Source organism: Phoca vitulina, unplaced genomic scaffold (genome assembly GCF_004348235.1).
Source record: "Phoca vitulina isolate PV1807 unplaced genomic scaffold, GSC_HSeal_1.0 scaffold64, whole genome shotgun sequence".
In the NCBI taxonomy this organism is placed as follows: Eukaryota; Metazoa; Chordata; class Mammalia; order Carnivora; family Phocidae; genus Phoca; species Phoca vitulina.
Genome location: NW_022589767.1, coordinates 8,873,079 through 8,895,315, shown reverse-complemented (window position 1 = coordinate 8,895,315; position 22,237 = coordinate 8,873,079). Strand labels below are relative to the sequence as shown.

At 36.7% G+C, this 22,237-nt stretch overlaps 1 protein-coding gene across 2 annotated transcripts in view; it reads right to left on the bottom strand.

Annotated features, from left to right (window-relative positions):
- Nucleotides 1-22,237, bottom strand: part of PDE3A (phosphodiesterase 3A) — a 333,023-nt gene that overhangs the window by 4,346 nt on the left and 306,440 nt on the right. Inside the window, exons 13-16 of one of the 2 annotated variants that reach the window (XR_004297827.1) lie at nt 20,622-20,825; nt 19,787-19,942; nt 17,344-17,599; nt 2,987-9,217 (exon numbers count right to left, since the gene is read on the bottom strand). Coding sequence is in view for 1 of the 2 variants with exons in the window: in XM_032391771.1 (XP_032247662.1) it covers nt 8,976-9,217; nt 17,344-17,599; nt 19,787-19,942; nt 20,622-20,825 (858 nt within the window). In the remaining variant the exon portion in view is untranslated. Of the gene's footprint in view, nt 1-1,112; nt 9,218-17,343; nt 17,600-19,786; nt 19,943-20,621; nt 20,826-22,237 lie in introns of those variants that run through there. The other variant, XM_032391771.1, reaches the window with a different exon arrangement.

Below are 22,237 nucleotides of genomic sequence, written 5' to 3'. Positions count from 1 at the left end.
GAAGATATTGTCAGTCTTGCTCCTTTGTGCTGTCTGTGGTTGGAAGAGTGTGTGTGTACACAAAGGAAGGAAGAAAATATGAGTATACAGTTTGTGTATATACTCCACTGATATAATTTGCCCAAGACATAGAAATATAAATGATAGATGGTTAGTTATTTGGTAGGGGATAGTTTTGGACCAGAGGGAGGAAAGCTATGAATATACCAAACATAGGAGCAGGGATTTTGTCTAATAGGTAAAGGGGAAATCTGTATGTGTAAACTTGAAGAATTAATCCTCGAGAACTTTGGGTAGAAATCACATTTTGCTTTTGTTTCTGAGGACTCTATGTCTGAGTTAATTAAAACACTCTGAGTGTCTTGAATCCTTCAAAGTCTTTGAAAGCTTTCAGATACGTGGAACAGAAATAATTCTGAGTCTTTACAACCAAATATCCCATGTATTGGGCATCGACAGACAATCTTTATAGGATAAATTGTACTATTTATAGGATAAAGGGCTGAACTGCTTATTTTATAGGATTCTGAAGCTAAATGCCAGAAATCCAGGGATCTTGGTTATGGTGTTGACTATTTGATTAAAGAACACAGCTTAGCGACAGAGAGATGAAGATTAACGCACCTAAGAATTCATCAGTGATCGGGAAGGGAATGCGAGCATGAGAATAGAAGCCCCCGCAAGTCCTTAGGAGTCGTAGACAGGCCAATGGATGGCTCACTGCAGCATGCATAGTCTGGGCACAAGCCGCTGCATTTGGAAATAAGAGGTAAGGGTGCCTTCAAAACTGGATGGAGGACTTGAACTGTACAAATAACTACATCAAACATAATACCACAGAATTGTATTTATATTATACATTGTTTTCACATTGTAACATCCACACTGTTCACCTGTGACACAATTCTAATGATTTTGAGTATATGTTTACTGTAATATTTTTATATATATAATATATATGTAAATATATATATACATATATAAAATCTATAAAATCAAGAGGCACTTCCAGTAATTCTGGCAAACAAGGAGCATCACTGTAGTGTCTAAGCTAATAAACAATAAAAATAAGTACAACTTATCTAATATTTTTTCTGTACAATTTTACTTTTTACAAAATACTTATCAGCAATTAACTAAATTACTTAACAAATAATTAAGATAGGAAGATATGAAGTATTGCTGCATGTATTAAGTGCAAGGTACAGGTGAAAGGAAAAGATTTATTTCAGTTGCAAAATGATCACTTCAGTCCAATGCTTCACTTTTGGGTTTCTATAAGTTGATAAATTTGGAAAGTTATTAATAAACATATTCAATTGAGAAGTGGTAAGAATTACCTTGTTAAAAACTGTCATGTGCAAATGACATCCCCTATACTGTTACTTTGGTTGGTACTTCTTTGAAAATATTGCTTTTTAGGAATACTAAATTTGGTTTGCAAGTACTCAAGAAGTCAAATATTTGGGACATGCTAATTTAAACTTTCCAATGGCAGTTTTTTGTTTTGTTTTGTTTTTTGGGTTTTTGGTCAGAAAAAGGAAGAAATAATGACAATCAGAACAACTGTTCCATCGGGAATAAGAAACCCATTTTAACACCAAAAACAAAATCAAATTAACCAAATTAACTCAAACCAAAAATATTCTAGATTCAAATTACAGTTCTTTCAGTTGCACATCCTAATAGCATTATAGAAACCCAGGGAGATTCTCATTTTCATTATTTGTTTCATTTATTTGTTCTGAAAGTTTCAGAACATTTATAAAAGCACCAATTTTCATTTTGTGATTTGCATGATAAAAATCCTCAGGAAGAAATATCAGGGGGTGGGTGCGTTCAGTGATATTTACTTCCAGTGCTCATCAACAAACAAACTGTCCTTGTTGGAACAAAAATGGTACGTATTCTTTGGTGAGAATGTATCAAGAAGTAAGAGATACTCATAAACGGAAAACAAAAACAAAACCACCAGTTAAGCAAACATAATATGGTGAAAATCCCATGCAAATATTTCACAGAGTATTAAAAAATAGTGATTTTTTAAAAAAACAATGAACAAGTATATACTAAAAGTCAGGCCAATAAACCCCACTAACAAGTAATATACAGGTATGTTAGGGTTATCATTTAAAGATAGCAACACTGTAGTACTGGTTTATGCTTATAACTAGCTAAAACAAAATATGATAGGAGTTGCTTGAGCCATAAAAATAATCAGTTAACTTTTAAAAGAAGATTGATGGAAAATTCTAACCACCACCAAGTTATATACACAAATAAAACATCTCTAAACAATTACTTTTAATTTTGCATTAAATCATCCAAATATTTTGCTATAATATAGGGAGTAAAATTACTAGTATAAAAAAAAATTCCTTCCCTTCAAAAGGTAGTCAAGCAGCAGTTTCCAAGCTCCAAGGGCTAATTCACATTCCAAAGCATGTGTAAGTGCTGAGTGTAATAAAGGAAGTCAGGGCTGAAATATGGATCCATTAAGTCCTTTTACTCCAGAGTAACTGATAACTAAATTGGTTTGTCACAAAGATGGAGGGGTATCCCGGGGTGATCCTTCACATTTTATGCAGTGTTCACTCCCAAACCATAGCTCTCCCCCCCCCCCTTTTTTTTTTAATACCACGGGCTGCACAATGAAACCAGGCATGGTGAGTTAGAACTTGGGGTGAAAGGCGTTCTTTCTCCTTATTGTGGCAGAGAAGTTCTGATTCCTTTTGCTTTACTATTTTGAGTTAGGGAAATAAAATTGAAGAGAAGCCCCACTTTTCTCCTATGAGTTTGACTTTGGTTTTTTGTGTGTTTTTGTTTTTGTTTTTTTTAAGAGGGAAGGGAGACTTTCCTGCTACAATTTGTTTCATCTGAAAGAAGTACTTCTACTGACACTGAAATTTTAGTTAAGGCAGTAAAGTTTTAAAATAGTTTTTTAAAAAATTTCTTTTCTATTAATGAATTCCAAATTCCAACCTACCATTTGGTCAGTCTTGGTAGATGAAGCAGTGGGTGTGGATTATTGCCTGGTCAGTGCTTCATCTGTGAAAGTCAAGATTAATAAGATGTTATTTTCTTAGTAATGAAGATAAGTATTTGGCATTTTCAGTGTGTTACAATTTAGTAAAATATAATCTACATTAATAGACCACTTATTTTAAAAACAACCTAATCCATGATCAATTGCTGGATGATAATACATTTCTTTTTCTTGGGAAAACCCAGAAGAACTCGGGCTATAATTTGTACACTTGATCTAATTAAACTATTGGGACTAAATTTATTTTTATCTATTTCATGTATTTCTTGGACCCTCCATAAAGCCTTTGCCTCCCTGAGGCATGACATACCTTAGAAAAAGAACTAAATACTCTTTCCAGTTTTCTGTTACACAATAGTTCTGATTATATCAATATATTTAACATCTCTATACCATGGAATGCCATTTTGCAAGTTTTGTTTTAGTCAAATAATTAAAAAAACAATTTTTTAAACAGCTTTGGTTCAAAAGCTTAATCAAATTTAAATATTCTTGATAGTACTTACATAGGATGTTTTAATATTACTCTCTTTGAAGCATTTTTTGATTGAATTATTTGCATGACCAAAGAACCACTTCTTGATGTGAAGCAATGAAGAAACCTTTCTGAACATGGACATGTTCAGTAGTTCTTATCAAGAAGGCGTCGGCTTGACTTCTCTTCTCTGTTCCACCACTCCTCAGGGAAGCAGAAATCCATGAATACCAATGCCTGTCAAGGCAATCAACCTCAGAAGTATAATATGGAGAAGAACTAGCTGCCCTTAGATAGGAAATTCAGGCTCTTTTTAGAACCTGAAGCATATACCAAAAACCAATTTTGCTTTTCATCTCTATATAATTCCACGTAGTTTACAGTCTTACTGCACTTAAATAATTAATGGAGGATCAGTCTTTTTGAATCTGCGGATGTGAACACTGAGTTCCACCAAATAATAAAGCTTTAATGTTCAGTTTTGGATCTCCAAACGTATTTTGCAACAAAATGCCCAATTCTTTTGCGTCACCATCATTAACCTGCTGTTAGAATGATTTTATAGTATGAACATAAAGAACACTTCAGGTGAGGTAAAAGCACCATTAGGTAAGGGAAAAGCAGCATCATTTTAACAAATGAAATGTGTGGTGATACACAAACGCCCTACCATCCATGGTGCATCATGGAGACTGAAAACCCTGTTCTTGTTCTCTGACCATGGATCATCAGTGCTAAACATGATAAATACCATGCAAAACCTCAAGTTAAGTTATTCAATGCTCTGTTTGCAGTTTCATTAACTCAGTGCTTATAGTCTAGTTAATTTATCCCAAACTTGCTATAAGAATTTGAATATTTTCTAGAGGAACAACCTGATATGAATATAGGACCTAAAACTTGCATAATTTGCTCTGATTAGAAGTTCTACGACTAATTTAATTTTGGAATGCTCCTCATCTAAAATGGCTACTTGGTTTCCTAATCTTAAAGTGGAATTCTGTTGAACAGATTAGAAACAGACTGACAATATCGGCAAATTCAGTTTTCTTTCATGGAAAAATCATGAGAGAAATGAATGACCTAGAACAATGATCATAAGGTATTTTGTTGCTTGTTAGGAGAAAAGGTGAACAAAGGAAACTCAGTTTGGATTCAAACTATATAGATATTTTAGCTCTCAATGGTCTGGAGTTGAGCTATTAGCATTTGAAATTTTATTGATATTTTCTTTCCACGTGCAGGAGCTGATAATCTCTAGAATAAGGAGAATCTTGACTTACCCCAGACTACAAAAGTTTACAAAACTCTGTTTTACTAGAGCCTTCTGCCAGTTTGAAAAGACAGTTTATTTCCAAAGTGGCATATAAGCTAGAAAGGCATCAAGTGGGGACTCAGCGTTAGGATGGAAGAGAGGACAGTAAGATCCTTACTGTGGTTTTAATTCTTGTTTTAGAAATATCTTAAAAGGCAAGGAGTGGAAATCCCCATACTGACAGAGAAGCACCAAAAAATACCTGCCAAAGTAGGATAGAAATGAGTTTTTGATTATTCACTTCTCATTACTCAGGAGTTGTTCATCACACAAATAGCTCACTTTTGTAAAACAGTCATTTCAAACTTTAGACTTTATTTACAATGATAATTTTCATATCTTTATTACTTAGAAAATAATTTATATTTTTCCACCATTTAAACAAAGAATAGGCCTGAGTCTCATGCGTTTTGCACAGCTTTTACCCTCAAAGAAAGTTCTCCGGGCACATGACAGGGGACGTCAGGAAATCGTAAATCAAGAGAGGCAAGGGACATGAGGAAATCACAATACATACAGGTAATATGAACAGTCTGCATGTCCTACAATCCCTTTTCTTTAGTTTTACTGGGATTGCAATGGTTAGGGTTTGTTCTGGAATTCCATCAAAATGGAACACACAGAATTGGGTATTCTTTTAGAAAATGAGTATTTCCTTAAATATGAGGACATCCCTTCACTTGTCAGATGAAGACCAATATAGATCTATCCAGAGCTACTGTCTTCATCTTCCACTGAGAGCAAAACTAAGTCTTATATAAGTGACAAAAAATACAATTTTATCACTTAGAAAAAAACTAAAGTGGTGTTTTCACCAAGGAAACAATATCCTAAAGGTTGGCTTAGACGGATAACTGAAAAAACATTCTATGAGCACGCTGGAAATAACACCAATGATGCTCACAGGATAGCTGGTCTTTTCCTTAACAGAAGGCGACCCCTAGCATCAAGGTCACCAGTTCCAAATTTTCCTACCATTGGTTTTATGGCTATCTATACAATTATCCCTTTTCCTAAATGGGCTAGAAATTCCTTCATTTGAAAGACCTGAGTTTATCTAATGGCACCTATACATAGGCTCATATAAAAATGTAGTAAATGGCAACAAATAAACTGGCACCACAGGGAGTAAGCTCCAGAGTTGGAAGTGAACACGGTAACATTGCTGTCACCAAGGCGGGGGTGAATATCATCAGCGGAAAACATCTCTTTATGTCCCTAGGCATCCTTTGGGATGTAATGAATGTGTATGAAAGTCTCATACTTGATCTCCATTCCTTTATTTCAATGGACTTTTAGCTTTAATAGATTGGGAATTTATTTTTGAAGAAAAAATGGTCAATCTGCCTGGACTGATGAACACAATTCTGGAATGAAGAGGTTCTAAGTGCTTTGGCCACCATTACTTCATGTATTTTAAAACAAACTAAATGAAACCAGGTAGTTTGCTAAGACCTCTACTCTGGCAGTCAGGCTGGCCCCTATTTGGGGCTTTCCAGCTTTGACGAAGCTGCCAGTGTATGCTTCTAGACTCTCAACTGAACGGCTGTCATTCCACTTGCTCCACAACCATATTTTTCCTCGACTTAACAAGTGTTTTAGATATGTATGGCATTTGGAGAAAGGGAAAAGATTCGTTTTGTTAAGGAATTAAATGCAAGAGGTATGTGAGCACAAATTTTTTTTCCTCCTCTCTTATTTGCAAGGGCTGGAGAACAGTTAAAGTCACTGGGGAAATAAATGTATCTGACTCACAGTAATTTTTGCAAACATGAGACACACAGGCAACACTAAGAAAATGGAAAACAACTCAGTACACCCTGAATAATGAAGACATAGTGTGAAGTCAAAAAATATGAAATTATTCTCATTATTTAAGTAGAGCCTGCATTTACTTGAGCCTTTTCATTTTTTCTTACTTAATGGGAAATTTGCTTTGAAAGTGTTTGTTTTTGATCATATTATCTTTGCTGTGTTTGGAAAATGCCACGGGTTAATGTATAATCATTATTTTGGGAGGGAAGAATATTCATTTATGAGAAACAAAGGCATCTTTAAAATGTAAACACTCTTTTCTATGACGTCAGAGGAAATAAAAATTAGAAATCACCATCAAGGTCTCCTTAGAAGCTAAGATCGTTTCATTGATGAGCAGTTGCGTACATAGTATTGAAAGAGGAATTATGACCAAAAAGTGTTGGCAAGAAATGGACACCAATCATAAAAATTCGGTATTGGTTAAGAAAGTCTTTCTCTTTGGGAGACATGGACCCCAAAATTACACAAAAGTTAGGAAAAGTTCCTAGTGAAAAAACCTTTGTGGCATCCTCATTTAATTGGCATAAAATAACTGTATCAGATTATCATTTAAATTAGGATAGGTAGATAAGCGGCTGTCCATAGACCTCCCTGCAAATGAATCATCACTCTCTTACTGGGCTTGGAGATAGATACAATGTATAAAAATGGTGATTAAAATATAACTTTATAAAAATGTTTCCCTTTTCCTTTTTTTTAAAAAAAGAGTTTACTATCTACAGAAACAAAAAAATCTTATATTTACATCAAGATAACTATTCATGACAAATATAATAATATGAAATAAAATATTGGAAGTGAGTATCAACTTTTTAAATAGAGGTTTGGCTCACAGCATAAACAAGTGTAGATAAACAAAATTAAAAAAAAAAAAAAAAGACTTTCAATAATAGGCCCAGTCCCCCCCAAATCCCTCTATAATCTTCCCTGCCAAAAGGAACAGACAACGGACCAGACTGCAGATAGAAGCCACCCCATCCCACAGCACGTGGACCACCACAACAGGGCCATCAGTGGGAACTTCGCCACGCAAAGCCAATCTTCAATAGTTGCCAAGAATCGGTCTTTCACTATGTCAACAGACACCAAACCCCGCGTTGAAATTTTCCCCTTTCATCTCTCACTATATATCCTCCCACAGTGGGTTTCTTTTTGTCTTTTTTCTTTCTTCTTTTTCTACCACACATTTTGCAGCAAACTAAGACACGGGGTATCACTGTTAGAGCAATTCCCCAGGTCTTCTCTGTCAACGTTTGAGAATTCTAACCTAATTAAAAGATCTGCCTCCAGCTCCTTCTTAGGTGTTTATGTATAAAGAATGCCATCCCCTTAAAAAGGTGATTTGATCTTCGGTGAGTGACACACTCACAAACAGCTCCTATACATTCATTAGGCAAGTAGATTGGAAAATGCCTGTCTTCCAGGTTTAAGGCTGGCGATAGAGCGCCTCCAAGTGGTGCATGAGCAGTAGTACCAGTCACGTGGCCCTCTCACCAGCCTGTGAATACCCTCCCTCTGCGGAGGGATCTGTACTGAAACTGCATGGAGGAAGGCGTTTGGGACCGCGGCCTCTCAAAGACACTCCAGAATGAACTGCCTTCTGTTTGTTCAGATGTGCTGCGTCATCTGCTGCAGCTATTCTATGAACTACTAGAACCATAAAAATCTCTTTGCATACACACATACATACACACAAGCACCCTTTCACTCCTCTCTCTCTCTCACACACACATTCACACACACACACAACACACACAATGTTGGCAGGATGTATAAGAATTCAAATAATGCTCTGGAACTTTCATCCGTCAGGACTAAGAGCAAAAGCTCCTTAGTTGGTAACCTACATTCACTGCACTGTTTCCCTGCTAAGCCGCACCATTGCCTTTGTGATTTGTTTTCCTTTATTTTTTCCTTTATAACTTATTATATCACAGTGACCACTATATATCTTAATATGAATGTTACTAAATTGTGGAGCCAGTAAGCCTGGCTTTCAGTGTGCATGTGCGTGTATGTGTGTGAATATGTTTTACATGTATCTACGTGCGAGCTTATATACACACACATATATATTTCTTCCTTTAAAAAAATCCTTAGAAGCTGGTGTTGCAAATGTGAAAGCTTCTCTGAGCAAGAGTTTTTAACAATGTACCTCACTGTAAAAATAAACACATAAAATGCGAAGAATCCCAAAATGCAATAGCTGTTTGCCCATCTTCTCGTATTTCTACAGTGTTGTGTCTAAGTGTTGTGCTGGCTTGAAAAAGAGTCTGTGACAAGTCACTCTGTTTGGAAACACAGCTCATTGTATCCAACTGTCACTGGTTTTGCTCGGCGGTCGGGATCTCCTCTCCTCTGGGCTTCCCTTTCTCTTCCTCCTCTTCCCTGATGGCCTGGATCTGATCTGAGGAATGCTGCTGGGGGGACGGGTCCAGGGACGGATTCTCTAGGCCCGCCAACCGCTGTTCCTCTTCAATGACTTTCTTCCACATCTTGTGGTTCTGCAGGAGGTGCTGAGTTATTTGGCAGTAGATTTTCCTCCTTTTGAAAGTTTTCTTTCCTGAGAAAACACCAAATCACTTATTTGTGTGCTATTTCTTTTCACGTTATTAATAGGAGCTAAGTACCAAATGGATACGTATATCACTGGATTTGTTTATCACAATGACGTTCGCGAGAGTGGGGAAATAAGAGGAAGACCGCAACAATCAGTCATAAATCATGAAGACATACTGTGAACAGGATTTAATGTTCAGTAATGCCCAATACAAAGTTTTGCTTGCTTCTTGGTATTATTCTCAATACACTCAGATCCTCAAGACTGTTCACCTAGACCACTGGAAGAACCTCTTGTTACGTCTTTCTTCACTTTGTCAACTAATTCAACTCCCACAAGTCTACAAGATTGATTTCTTTAAAGTTGGTTTCAGTGTTATTGTTCTGCTTCATGCGGACTAAAAAATTAATGTCAAACTCCTCTCAAAGTTCTCCCACAAGAGGCACAAACCCACGTTTGCAGTCTTCCTTCTTCTACAGCCTGGCTTCTGTCTCTACTTCACTGTTCTCTCTCCTGTTTATGCTGTGAACTCTTCTGCCTTCAAGCTGGTACTGCCCTCTTTCTCAAATGCGCTTCTCAGTCACTGAAAGTTCACGCCCATTTATTATTTTAAGACCCAAGCCGGGTTCGCTGAATTCCTCCTCTAAGAAACAATCTCTCCCTCTCCCTCTCTTCTAAACTCTCATTTCACTCCATATATACTTCTCAGAGTACAGATTGCTTTCGTTTTTGTTTTCCTTTCTCATTATCATTACCTCTTTTTCTGATCTCCGTAGAGCCAAAATCATTGAGTGGAAACTCTCATCCCTTTTTTAATTATGTAGTTCTAGAAAAGGTTGTCAAACTCTACTCCCCCCACCCTTCTGACAACACAGCTGTGTCACAGTGACTGGTCAAAGGGTATATATGTGACCCAAATCAGGTCAGGTAGAGTCCTTCCCTGGGATTTTTCCCAATGGCACAGAATGAGAATGAGTAAGGGAATGGGGACTGGGGATCTTTTCTCCTCTGCTTGTTTATCTGGAATGAAGGGAACATAGAGCTGGCTATAGTTCCAGTCTCATGAAGAAAGCAAGGTTGAAGATCAGGCTGTCAGGCAGGGGACTGTGAGACGGGGCAGGTGCAAGTAAGCATGGATACTAGACAACATTAGGTTTACCTGAACCAATCATTTTCCCTTTTGTATATGCTCACTTGATTGGAGTCTTGTCACTTGTAACAAAAACATTTTCCTTGGTAATGTGCATCCTTTAGGGCACTTATCTTGTTCTCATATATTCTAGGCATTAGCCCCTCTATTAGACTCAGCTTCTTTTAGGGAGCCTTGTAAAGACCTACGTACACCTTATACAGAACGAGGCTCAGCAAATATGCTTGCAATAGATAAATTACATTGTCTTGGTGACCCAAACAGTTCATGTTTTCAACATAGAAGTACTGAAGCCAGTTTTCACAGAATTGCATCTCTTGGTTGAGGAAGTGTAATAAAATCAATTTCAACAGAAGAAACAGAAGATATGTTAAAGAATTTGAATTGATACCATAATTCACTATTTAGTCTTCCACTTCCTTATCTATTTATTAAGCACCTAATACGTACCAAGGTTTTGGTCATTCACTGATAGACATAATGCTTGCCAGCATGGAGTTTTTACTCTAGTGGGGAGACCGTGAAAAAGCAGGTGCAATCACACTGAGTCTTACAGAATCTTTTAAAGGTGGCAGGAAGAGAGAAAAAGGACTCAGCTGAGAGGATATGGCATGATGATGGTGGCTTGGGATGGGGTGAAGGTAATGGAAATGAAGAGAATTTGATAAATGTGAGATACATTTGTGAGGTTTAATCAACAGGACTTTGGCAACTGATTAGATGTAGGGAAAGAAGAAGAGGGAGGAATCAAGTTAAAAAAAAAAAAAGAGCTACTCTATGGCCCAGCAAGTGCACTACTAAGTATTTACCCAAAGGATACAAACATAGTGATTTGTAGGGGCACATGCACCCCAATGTTTATAGCAGCAATGTCCACAACTGCCAAAATATGGAAAGAGCCCAAATGTCCCAAATGACAGATGAATGGATAAAGATGTGGTGTATATGTACAATGGAATATTACTCAGCCATCAAAAGGAGTGAAATCCTGCCATTTGCAATGACGTGGATGGAACTAGAGGGCATTACACTAAGCAAAATAAGTCAGTCAGAAAAAGACAAATACCATACGATTTCACTCATCTGTGGAATTTAAGAAACAAAACAGATGAACATAGGGGAAGGGAGGGAAAAAAAATAAGATGAAAATTGAGACAGAGGTAAACCATAAGAGATGCTGGACTCTAGGAAACAAACTGAGGGTTGCTGGATGGCAGGTGGGTGGGGGGATGGGGTAACTGGGTGATGGGCATTAAGGAGGGCACTTGATGTAATGAGCACTGGGTGTTATATGCAACTAATGAATCACTAAATTCTACCTCTGAAACTAATAAAAAACAAAACAAAACAAAAACCCTGAGCTGTCTGGCCTGAGGTATTGAGTAGCTGGTATTAAGATGTACTGAGAAAGGCAACGTTAGGTGAGGAGATTTGAGGGGGACGCTGAACATGAAATATCTGGGAGACCTTCAAGGGCAGGGGTAAAGTAGGCAGCTCATCTTGAGCTTAGAAAAGGGTCTGTTCACGGCCAGAATATAACTCTTAGTACCTTTATCTGAGTGACCATTTTAGACTTAGGCCAAGAATTTAGAAAGTAGGCTAAGATCCCCTCTTAGACTGTAAACTTCCCTATGGACAGAAACCTGTTCCTCCTTTTGTATGTATATTCACAAAGCTCCAGACTTCAGTAAGTATTCAGTAAGAGTTTACTAGATGAATCATGTTCTCCCTAGTTTCTGCTCCACAGTTGCAAGTAAATGGTGAAGTGTTGATATGTCATAAAAATGACAATGATATGAAAAAGTGGTCCACAGGATATTCTGATCTAATTGAGACTACGTTAAGAGTTAATAGTACAGGTTACCAGGATGGTCAGCAGAGATATTTGGGTTTACTTAATGAAGTAGCAATGATTCACAATGTATAATCTGGGGGAGGGGGAGGAAGAAAAAAAAGAAGAAAAAATAGTAACAATGAGAAAAAAAAAATCTATTTGCTATAAGGGGTGCCAAAGGAACTAGATCTCTTGGAAGCCATCCACCAAAATTTTTATGGAAGTATTAGTGACTCCTTCCACAGTTTTATTATAATATACCACAAAAATTTCTTGCATTTTACAGGATAAGATTGATTTAAAAATACAGATCAAATAAAAGGACATTAAATTATCCTGAATTACTTTTGAACCATACAGACACATAACAAAATCATTAAGTTGAATAAATGCCAGAGGGAATGGATACAGGCAGAGTCATAAGCAAAAATTTAAAAAACAATTTACTGTATTCATTATTTTATTTATGAGATAAACCCATCAATCAAACTTATATTGACAACCTATTAATTGACAAGCAATTTTCTGGATGCTACAGACACAAAGACTGATTAGTCCAAGAGCTTGCCTTAAGGGAGCTTGCAGTTTATAGGGAAGAGAGCAAAGAAGACAAAAAACGAAATACACATGCTGTATTTGTGTTTTATGACAATGTACGCATGTGATCAAGATGGTATTAATGTTCCCCTCACCTTGACTAAACTCTAGACTGGTTTCTTCCAGATTATAGTTCTCTGACTTCCCTTTCCTTATAGCATTTACTTTATAAGAGTTGAAAGTGCAAATACCTTCTCTGCTCCTCTGTAATACAGATAAATCTTCTCCCAGCTTCTAGCCAGTTTTATAACCCAGGAACATCTTTCTCAAGTACCTGGGTGTGATTCTTTTGAAATTAAATCATTGAGAAAAACAGGGTCCCTAGCTTCCAGTCTCCATGGGAGGGTAAGTGCCCAATTTCAACAAGTACCAATTAGCAAACAGATGGCTCAATCACATTGACCAACTTTCCTCTAAGGTCCTATAGTACTTTTTCAATAGCTCATGCTAGTGCTTAAGAATTCTCCTGCCTTAGTTTCAATAGAGTTGAGTTTAATATCTCTTCCTTATTGCAATAATCTTGAATAAAGTCTTTTTTGACATTTTTAATAAGTGTGCAGTGCAATTTCTTTCTGAGACATCAAACCATGGCAACACACACGACTCGATCTGCAAGGGAATAGGCAAGATTTTTTTCAAGGGATAGGACACCTGAGATGAGATGTAAGTTTTGAGAATTAAACACACTGGGTGAAGAAGGTGTGGGCAGCATCCCAGGCAGAGTGAGAGGCATGTATACAGACAGAAGGTGATGGGGTCCTGGAGCATGACATCAATTTCTTCATTTGAAAGTTTCTTAATAAGGATACACACACACACACACACATACACACACACTAAATTTAAAGAAATCTGAATTATTTCTATAAAAATCAATAAGATATATTACTACTACATTAGTTTTTTTTTTATTAGAGAGAGGGAAGGAGGGGCAGAGGGAGAGAGAGAATCGGGACTCGATCCCATGACCCTGAGATCATTACCTGCACTAAAATCAAGAGTCAGACGCTCAACCAACTGAGCCACCCAGATGCCCCTACATTAGGTTTTTAAAAGCACATTTATAAAATTACTCTTCTACCAAAGCCATCTACTTGCCTATTTCTACTTTGTTTTTATTGTAGTTAGTACAAATCAGTTTCTGTTGAGAAATTTTTAAATGTTAATATACTTTTTTTTTTTAAAGATTTTATTTATTTATTTGACAGAAAGAGACACAGCAAGAGAGGGAACACAAGCAGGGGGAGTGGGAGAGGGAGAAACAGGCTTCTCGCGGAGCAGGGAGCCTGATGCGGGGCTCGATCCCAGGACCCTGGGATCATGACCTGAGCTGAAGGCAGACACTTAACAACTGAGCCACCCAGGTGCCCTTAAATGTTAATATACTTTTTAACCTATACTTTGAATCAAGAGAGTTCCACATGAGCACTGGCTAAAGGATAGATTTGAATCATGGTGATAGAAGAAATGCTACTACTCAAGGTGATTACTCCATCTGAATGTCATACACATTCATGGCAGTGTATTCATAGGGAAGAGGTAACAAAAGCTCAATTTTTCTCTTTTTCCTTTCAGGGCAGCCCCCATGAGAACAGCTGTTCTCTTATTAATGCTGTTAAATGTTAGCAATAAACCTCTCTGGAATTAAACTGAATAAGGTGACGTAGAAGAAAGTTTGTACCAAATAAATTTGCGTAGATTAGAGTCTGCAGGTGGTCTAAAATATGCCTGTATTGGGAGCCAAATTGTTCAGCACTGGAACCTTTTGAAATGAGAACAAAGAGCCTTTCATTGCTCAAATTCTAAATGCAGCTTAGTACTTCATTAGAAACCTCTTAGTTCGCTGTAGGAATCTTTCAGATTTAATTATGAGGTTGGGAAAAAGTCTTCTTTCCCTAGGATACCATATTGAAACATTTAATTCTGTGTTTCCTGGGAGAGCTCCAAGTTTCACAAATTGCTGAAATTATCAGTGCATGTTTAATCTAAATTTTTTCTGAAATCTAAGTTTGAGGCTAAATCAAGTTAACCATCTCAGTCAATATGATTATGAAATTAAAATTACTAGGATTCTACAGCAGTAGAGTTTGGAGAGCTAGGTTTGGAGAGCAACATATCTGAATCTGGAAGTCAGTAGGGCAACTTAACCCTACAGAACGAAAAGTAATTGAATATCTGGTTGTTGCGTTTGCTGCTAAAGCCAACGTTGACAAGTTGAGCCTGTTAAATCTCCTGCCCTGTGTTCTTCGATTCTTGATGCCTGTATTATGTGTGTGTTTTTTCAATGTGTTTGAGTTCAAATAGCAATCAGTGAGGGCCCATGGGAACAAAGCTCTTCCAAGAGGCTAAGCCTACAACACTTTCCAATGTCACTCAGTGGAAACAACAACAACAACAACAACAACTGTCCTGTCCTTAGACAGCAAACTACCGGCTCTTTGAAAAGAAAGAAAAGAAAGAAAAGAAAAGAAAAGAAAAGAAAAGAAAGAAAAAGAAAGAAAGAAAGAAAAAGAAAGAAAGAAAGGAAGAAAGAAAGGAAGAAAGGAAGAAAAAGAAAGAAAGAAAGAAAGAAAGGAAGGAAGGAAGGAAGGAAGGAAGGGAAAGAGAAAGAAAGAAAGAAAGAAAGAAAGAAAGAAAGAAAGAAAGAAAGAAAGAAAGAAAGAAAGAAAGAAAAGAAAAGGAGAAAACCAATACATATTTATTAAATGAACAAGTGAAAACATAAGCCATGAATCCCAATCTTGGCTCCAATCTCTGAATCTCAGGATCAGCCCCAAATTGCTAATGGGAACATTTTTATAAGCACCAGAGATATAAAATATAGTTACTTTGATAATAGAATATTGAAGGAAAACAACTTTTGACTTTCCCCTCATTCTGTACCCAAGTTAATATACAGGACAGAACTTAGGCAAATATTTGGCCTAGAACCAAATTTGCAAAACCCTCATCAGTTTATACTTAATAAAGATCTCCCTATCTCTGTTTGATAAGCTTACAACAGAGTACTTATATGAGGGCAAAAATGGGTCAATACCCACGTTAGACTGTATTTACTGGATGGCTGAGATGAAATGAGTCATGAATTTTCCTGACTGTGCTAAAAAATAGGAACAGATGATCAGAATGTCTCTCTTTGGGGTAATATTTCGGGTAAGCACTTTGAAAACAATTACGACTGTACTTTCTTTCTGAAGGCAGATGTAAACCACATACTATGTTTTCGTGAACACAAGAATAGTATTTGTGCAATAGCACTGTAAGGGTTATGGGTTTTACTAATTACGCTGTTTGGCTCTCCTCCCTATGACAGGAGAAATAGCAGAGAATATTTCAAGACAAGAAGAAAAATAATCTCTTTTTATAGTCAGGTAAGTTCAAATGGATTAGTTTGGCTACATGATGTGCTCCAAATCAATGACCAGATGGAAACACTTTTCATCATCTTTAATGTGACTACTCTGTCTGGTTCAAAGCCACAATTCTTTCTCACTTGGGTAATTTCAACAGCCTCTTAACTTATTACCCTCACTCTACCCCAAACTCAAGAGTATTCTCAATACAGCAACTGAGGCAACCTATTTAAAATATAAGCTCAATCAGCTAACTCTTCTGCACAAAATCACTGATGGCTTCCCACCTTACTCAGAGCCCCACCTTCAAACCCTATATCATCTGGCTCCCCACTGCCTCTCTCCTGCTGCTCCATCACCCCCTTTCCTCTGTCTCGGCCACTCCAGCCCTCCCCATGCTTCTTGAACACCCAGCCAACACCCACCTCAGGACATTTATATGGTTTGCTTTTCTCTCTCCTTGGCACGCTTTTTCCATCTATACTTCCATGGATCCTTCCCCCACTTCTTTCAGTCTTTTTTTTTTTTTTTTTAATCTTTTTTATTTAGACCATCTGTGGCTACCTTATCTAAAATTTTAACCTTTCTCTGCAATATTTCATATCCCTCTTCCTTTTTTTTTTTTAACTCTAGCATTTATCAGTACCTCACATGTTAGAGACCTACTGATTTGTCTTGCTTAGTGTCTACTGGAAAAAAAGTCTAAATAGGCAAGGATTTATTTATATTTAGTCTGATTTGTTCATGGCTCTATCTTCAGTACTTGGAAGAATGCCTGGCACAAAGTAGATGCTTAATAAATATTTGTTACATGAATGGGTGATAACTACCTCTTACCACTTCACATGGCCTTCCTCCAACTAAGCCAACAAAAGTCTATGGTTGCTCTATATGGTATCTGAAATTCCTTTCATCTCTAAATCATTAAGATACCCTGAAGAACAGGTTTCAACTGCTTAATTTCTCTTTACTTTATAACAGGGGCTGTATCTTCGGATGAATGTGGTATTATAATAGATTCCATTATCTATAACTTCTAGGGTTATGATATTAGGGAAGAGAGGTTATGCACAATCAGATGAAGATGATATCTGGACACGAACTATGTAATTCATGAGAAGCATAAAATTTATCTGACCTATGTTAAAAAAAATCTTAGGAAAAACACAGTAGAAATAGGTTTTATAAAACTTACTTGGAGATTCATTATTTTCACAGGTTTCCTCTTCATTTGGTGCTTCCTCCTCCTCTTCTTCTTCTGGGTCATCAGTATCTCCTGACTCATCACTACCTTCCACCCATTTCCCTGGCATTAGTCCTGCTGAATCATAGGAGTTGCACAGAGGACCCACAATGTGAGAGATGAAGGATTCCTGAAGATTGGCCAACTGAGGAGCAGAACGGTCCATGAAGGGGCTTATTGGTAACCCAAGGCTGGCCTCTTCATCACCCTAGAAATAGGAATTTAGCATGAAGAGTCGACCAGAAAGATAAATGACATGGAAAGTTAAAAATACTAGTAAAGTTAACATTCACTTGGCATCTAAAATCTGCAATTATGTAAGAACCCAGATATTCATGTGTGAACTCCCTCTTTTACTTGATTGCTAAAAGATTCTACCCAAATTGCTAAGATTCCTGTCGAAATGCTTTGTTGCCATTTATCACTTTGGTGATCTTGAGTTTTTGGCTTTGATCAAAGGGCAATAGAAGAAATGGTCTAATGTCTTAATAGATAGTATTTCTTATTATGTCAGTCCTTGTTCTATTAGAGTATAAATGTACTTCAAAATGCAATCCTGGGAATAATTATGAAACAAATACATAATCTATCATGTTTTCTTCCTTTTGCCTTGGCTGCCAGTAAAGCTTAGAATAATTTATTGCTCAGTTAAAGGTGCTACCTTATCCCAGCTTTTGGTTGAATTATATCTTCTGTGATTATATGATTTCTGATATTCTTATTTGTCAACATGTTTAATAGTACTACTGTATAAGTGTTTTTTATTTTAAACTACTTCAAATCCCTCTGGAAAAAAAATAGACTGTCAACCAGTAGTCACTAGCAAAATTAACGAAGGAAATATACTGAAATATCAACAATGGTTATGTCTATGTAATAGAATCATTATAACCGGGTTATCATTTTCCTTTTTTTATTTCTTTATTTTATTTCTTTTATTTTTTTATTTAAGATTTTTACTTATTTATTTGAGAGAGAGAGAACGAGTGGGGGGAGGGGCAGGGGGAGAGGGAGAAGTAGGCTCCCCACTGAGCAGGGAGCCCAACATGGACTGGATCCCAGGACCCTGGGATCATGACCTGAGCTGAAGGCAGCCACTTAACCAACTAAGTCACCCAGACGCCCCTATTTTTTCTGTATTTCAATATTTGGAGATTGATTATGAATTAATCTCATTTCTAGAAAAAGCAATACATTATTTTCTAGAAAGTACAAACCTTTTATCCTATGTATGAGTCCTGTCTATAAAACCCACAAAAGTTCTTTCTAATCCCTCTTCAAGTATGTCCAGTGATAGCTATTTATTACTTAAAAAGGTGCCTCATTTTATTTCTGGATACCTTTATAATACATATTTCTTTCTCACATTGTCTTGAAATCAATCTCCCTATAACCTCTATAGACTGAAAGACTTCTATAGACTTCTATAGGAGAAATCCACTGTTTCTTATAAATCAGACCCTGTGTTATGTGATAATTTTCTTTAATCTCCCCAACATGATACACTTAATCCTAAATTTGTATGTCAGTCTTTAAAGTATCTGAAGACAGTTACTATATCAACTCCATTCCCCGCCACACACCTCCCCCCCACCCCCCCGCCTAGGGAAATTACCCTCCCTCCTTTTTTTTTTTAAATTTTTAATTTAAATTCAATTTAGTTAACATATACTGTATTATTAGTTTCAGGGGTAGAATTTGGTAATTTATCAGTTGCATATAACACCCACTACTCATTACATCAAGTGCCCTTCTTAATGCCCATCACCCAGTTATCCCATCCCCCCACCCACCACCCCTCCAGCAACCCTCATCATGTCCTTTTATGCCACTGATTCCTATCCTTTACCCATGCTCCACTACCTCCAGAATCCTCTTGAGAGTAGTTCACAGTACTCAAAACAAAGTTTCACATATAATCTGACCACTGTAGGGTAATGTAGGGAAGATCACCTTATGCTTATCTTTTTGTGGTAGATTTTTCAGTAGTGTGTTTACTCTCACATTATCATGTCAAATAAAATGTCTATTTATAAAGCTTTTTCATATGCTGTTATCGACTATTAAAAGTAAATGAACTTAATCTGATGTACATTCATCCATATAAATGTAAATGAGCTTCTATTATAATAAACTTATTTTTTTAAAAAAGACACAATATGTCAATGGTCTTGCTAATGTCTCAGTAGGTCATTTCATTATTTCAACATCTTCTCCTGCCTCCCCCACCTCCATCCTCTGCAATACTTGCAAATAACTTTATCTTAGAGTTTTTAGTTTTTCTGATGTTAGTTGAATATAAAAGAGACTGATCACACTTTTACAGCTTTTGCAAGCTTTTGTGAATTTATGAGCAGCCCAAGTATGAATTAAGATAAACAGTTAAGTTAGTTACCTGTTCATAAAATTCATTGACAATACCCTCTGTCCACTGAAGATGGAGCTCTTTACACTTAGCTGGCCCATTGATATCAGCCAACTTTATACACATTTGGCAAACCAGTAGGCGATCATTTTCATTGGTCCAATCTATTCCAACATCATCATTCACCTGTTTGAGGGGTAAAGGTAAAGTGTGGTTTGCTTCAATGAAAGCAAGAGTTGGACAGAATAAACAACAAAATATTTATGATCTTCTTAACATGTAGAGGTAGAATAACAAGAAATGAGGAATTTCTTAGTTATTTAAAATGCTACTGGCTTGCATAATAGTAAAATAGTTCATCAGAAAAATAAAATTTTAAATGATAAAGTAATTATTAATTATGGAACTGAAAATAAATGCTATTTAAAATTAGCATATATTACCAATGACCAGTAAATAAATATAACTACAAATGATAAGAAATTTTCTTAAGTTAACATTTGGGTATTTATGTTTGATGTATGAAATTTTGTTTCAGGGTTTTGACCTTTTCTACTTCCAGACAATTTATGTTAGTATACCACAGAGATGAGAGCAAATTAAATCAAACAAAAAAACCCAATGACAGTGAGAATTTTATTTCTTTGCAGCACAAAGAATAATATATAGGTAGACAGCACCTCAACTTCTCAGATTTCTAGACTGGGAGCAATGCCATATATCTGCTTCTGGTTAAACATTTTATTGCATTTCATTTTCACAGTTGACGTATTAGAGGTGAGAGCAGTAAGTTTTGTTCCACACTTTGATTCCATGACATCTTTCAATATGGTCATAAAATGAAGACTGGTACAAATCTAGTTACCTTGGCATTAAATTTGGCTACGAAATCAAAGTGTTTCTTCAGGTCAGTGGCCAAAATTGCTTCAATGACAAGGAAACGAAAATGCTTAAATTCCACATGGTCAAGGTTAACTAAGAAGTTGTACTCTGGCCGGGACATGAAAAGATTCCATGCAGCAGCTGCGTGATGATTCTCCAAAACTGAACGATCATTATAGAGCACCGCCTAGGCAAATAAGGCAAAGACTGAAAGATTCAACTTTTAAATTAAAAAAAAATCATAAAAAATACACAAGAATAGGCAGAGCCTTCAGGATCCTCTTTTTTCACGGAACACAGAAATGTAATCTCGTGACTGCTGGTTATTAAGAATTCCATATTGTAATTACATTGACTATTGATTACTTTCCTTGGTTGAAATTTCCTTTTTTTGTAAGATGAAGTTCATTTCCTTGAAACTTTATTCTAAACTCTTGCAAATGAGGGGCTTAGAGTTAGCTTTTATCAGATTTCTTTGCACAGAAATTTAATTATTAAAAAAAATCCAAATAGGGGCACCTGGGTGGCTCAGTCAGTTGAGCGTCTGCCTTCAGCTCAGGTCATGATCTCAGGATCCTGGGATCGAGCCCCACGTCGGGCTCCCTGCTTCTCCCTCTCCCTCCCTCCCTGCTTGTGCTCTCTCTCTCTCTCTCTCACTCCCTCTCTCAAATAAATAAATAAAATCTTAAAAAACAATCCAAATATACTAAAATTCCTAAGAGGTAAGTCACTTTCTGCATTTAGAATAAGAATTACCTTTTCTTTTTTTTTCTTTTTTTTTTAAGATTTTATTTATTTATTTGACAGAGAGAGACACAGCGAGAGAGGGAACACAAGCAGGGGGAGTGGGAGAGGGAGAAGCAGGCGTCCTGCTGAGCAGGGAGCCCGATGCGGGGCTGGATCCCAGGACCCTGAGACCATGACCTGAGCCAAAGGCAGACGCTTAACCGACTGAGCCACCCAGGTGTCCCAAGAATTACCTTTTCTTAAGCACATATAACTAATAAATAGGAACGGACTCCCTGAGAGGCTTATAATTTAAAACATTCTCATCCCACAAGCAGCCATAGAAGATATCACCCTCCAACTAGTAACTAAAGGTGTATAATAAATATCTACTTGCTTGGAATTCTCTAATAATGCTGAGGGACACTACAAAAGAAGAGGAAGTTACCTAAACCTTGCTTGAAGACTAGAGTGGTAGATAGACAACACAGAAAAAAAAGGCATAAGGATAAAAAGGAAAGACAAACTACATGAAAATTTAAATTATACTAAGTAAAAATGCATACATGTCTAGGAAAATATGAATGATAAATGGTGCTGGCAAAAAGATTTGCCCATCTTTAGGAAAAATAATTCTGGTGTATGAAGGACACGCTGAAATAAGTTTAAGTAGTGAGGGGAAAAAAAATATCAGGATATTTTTATTGTATATAGATTAGAGGAAAATTCTAGTCTAGTCTTTAAGACAGGTGGAAATGGATGGGAGTTGGGTAAAAGACAAAAAGCAAACAAACAAAATAAGTATGAGAGCAGGCTTCTAGATCCTCTAGAAAGAAAAAACAGGATCTCAGAATACTTACTAACATAGATCCA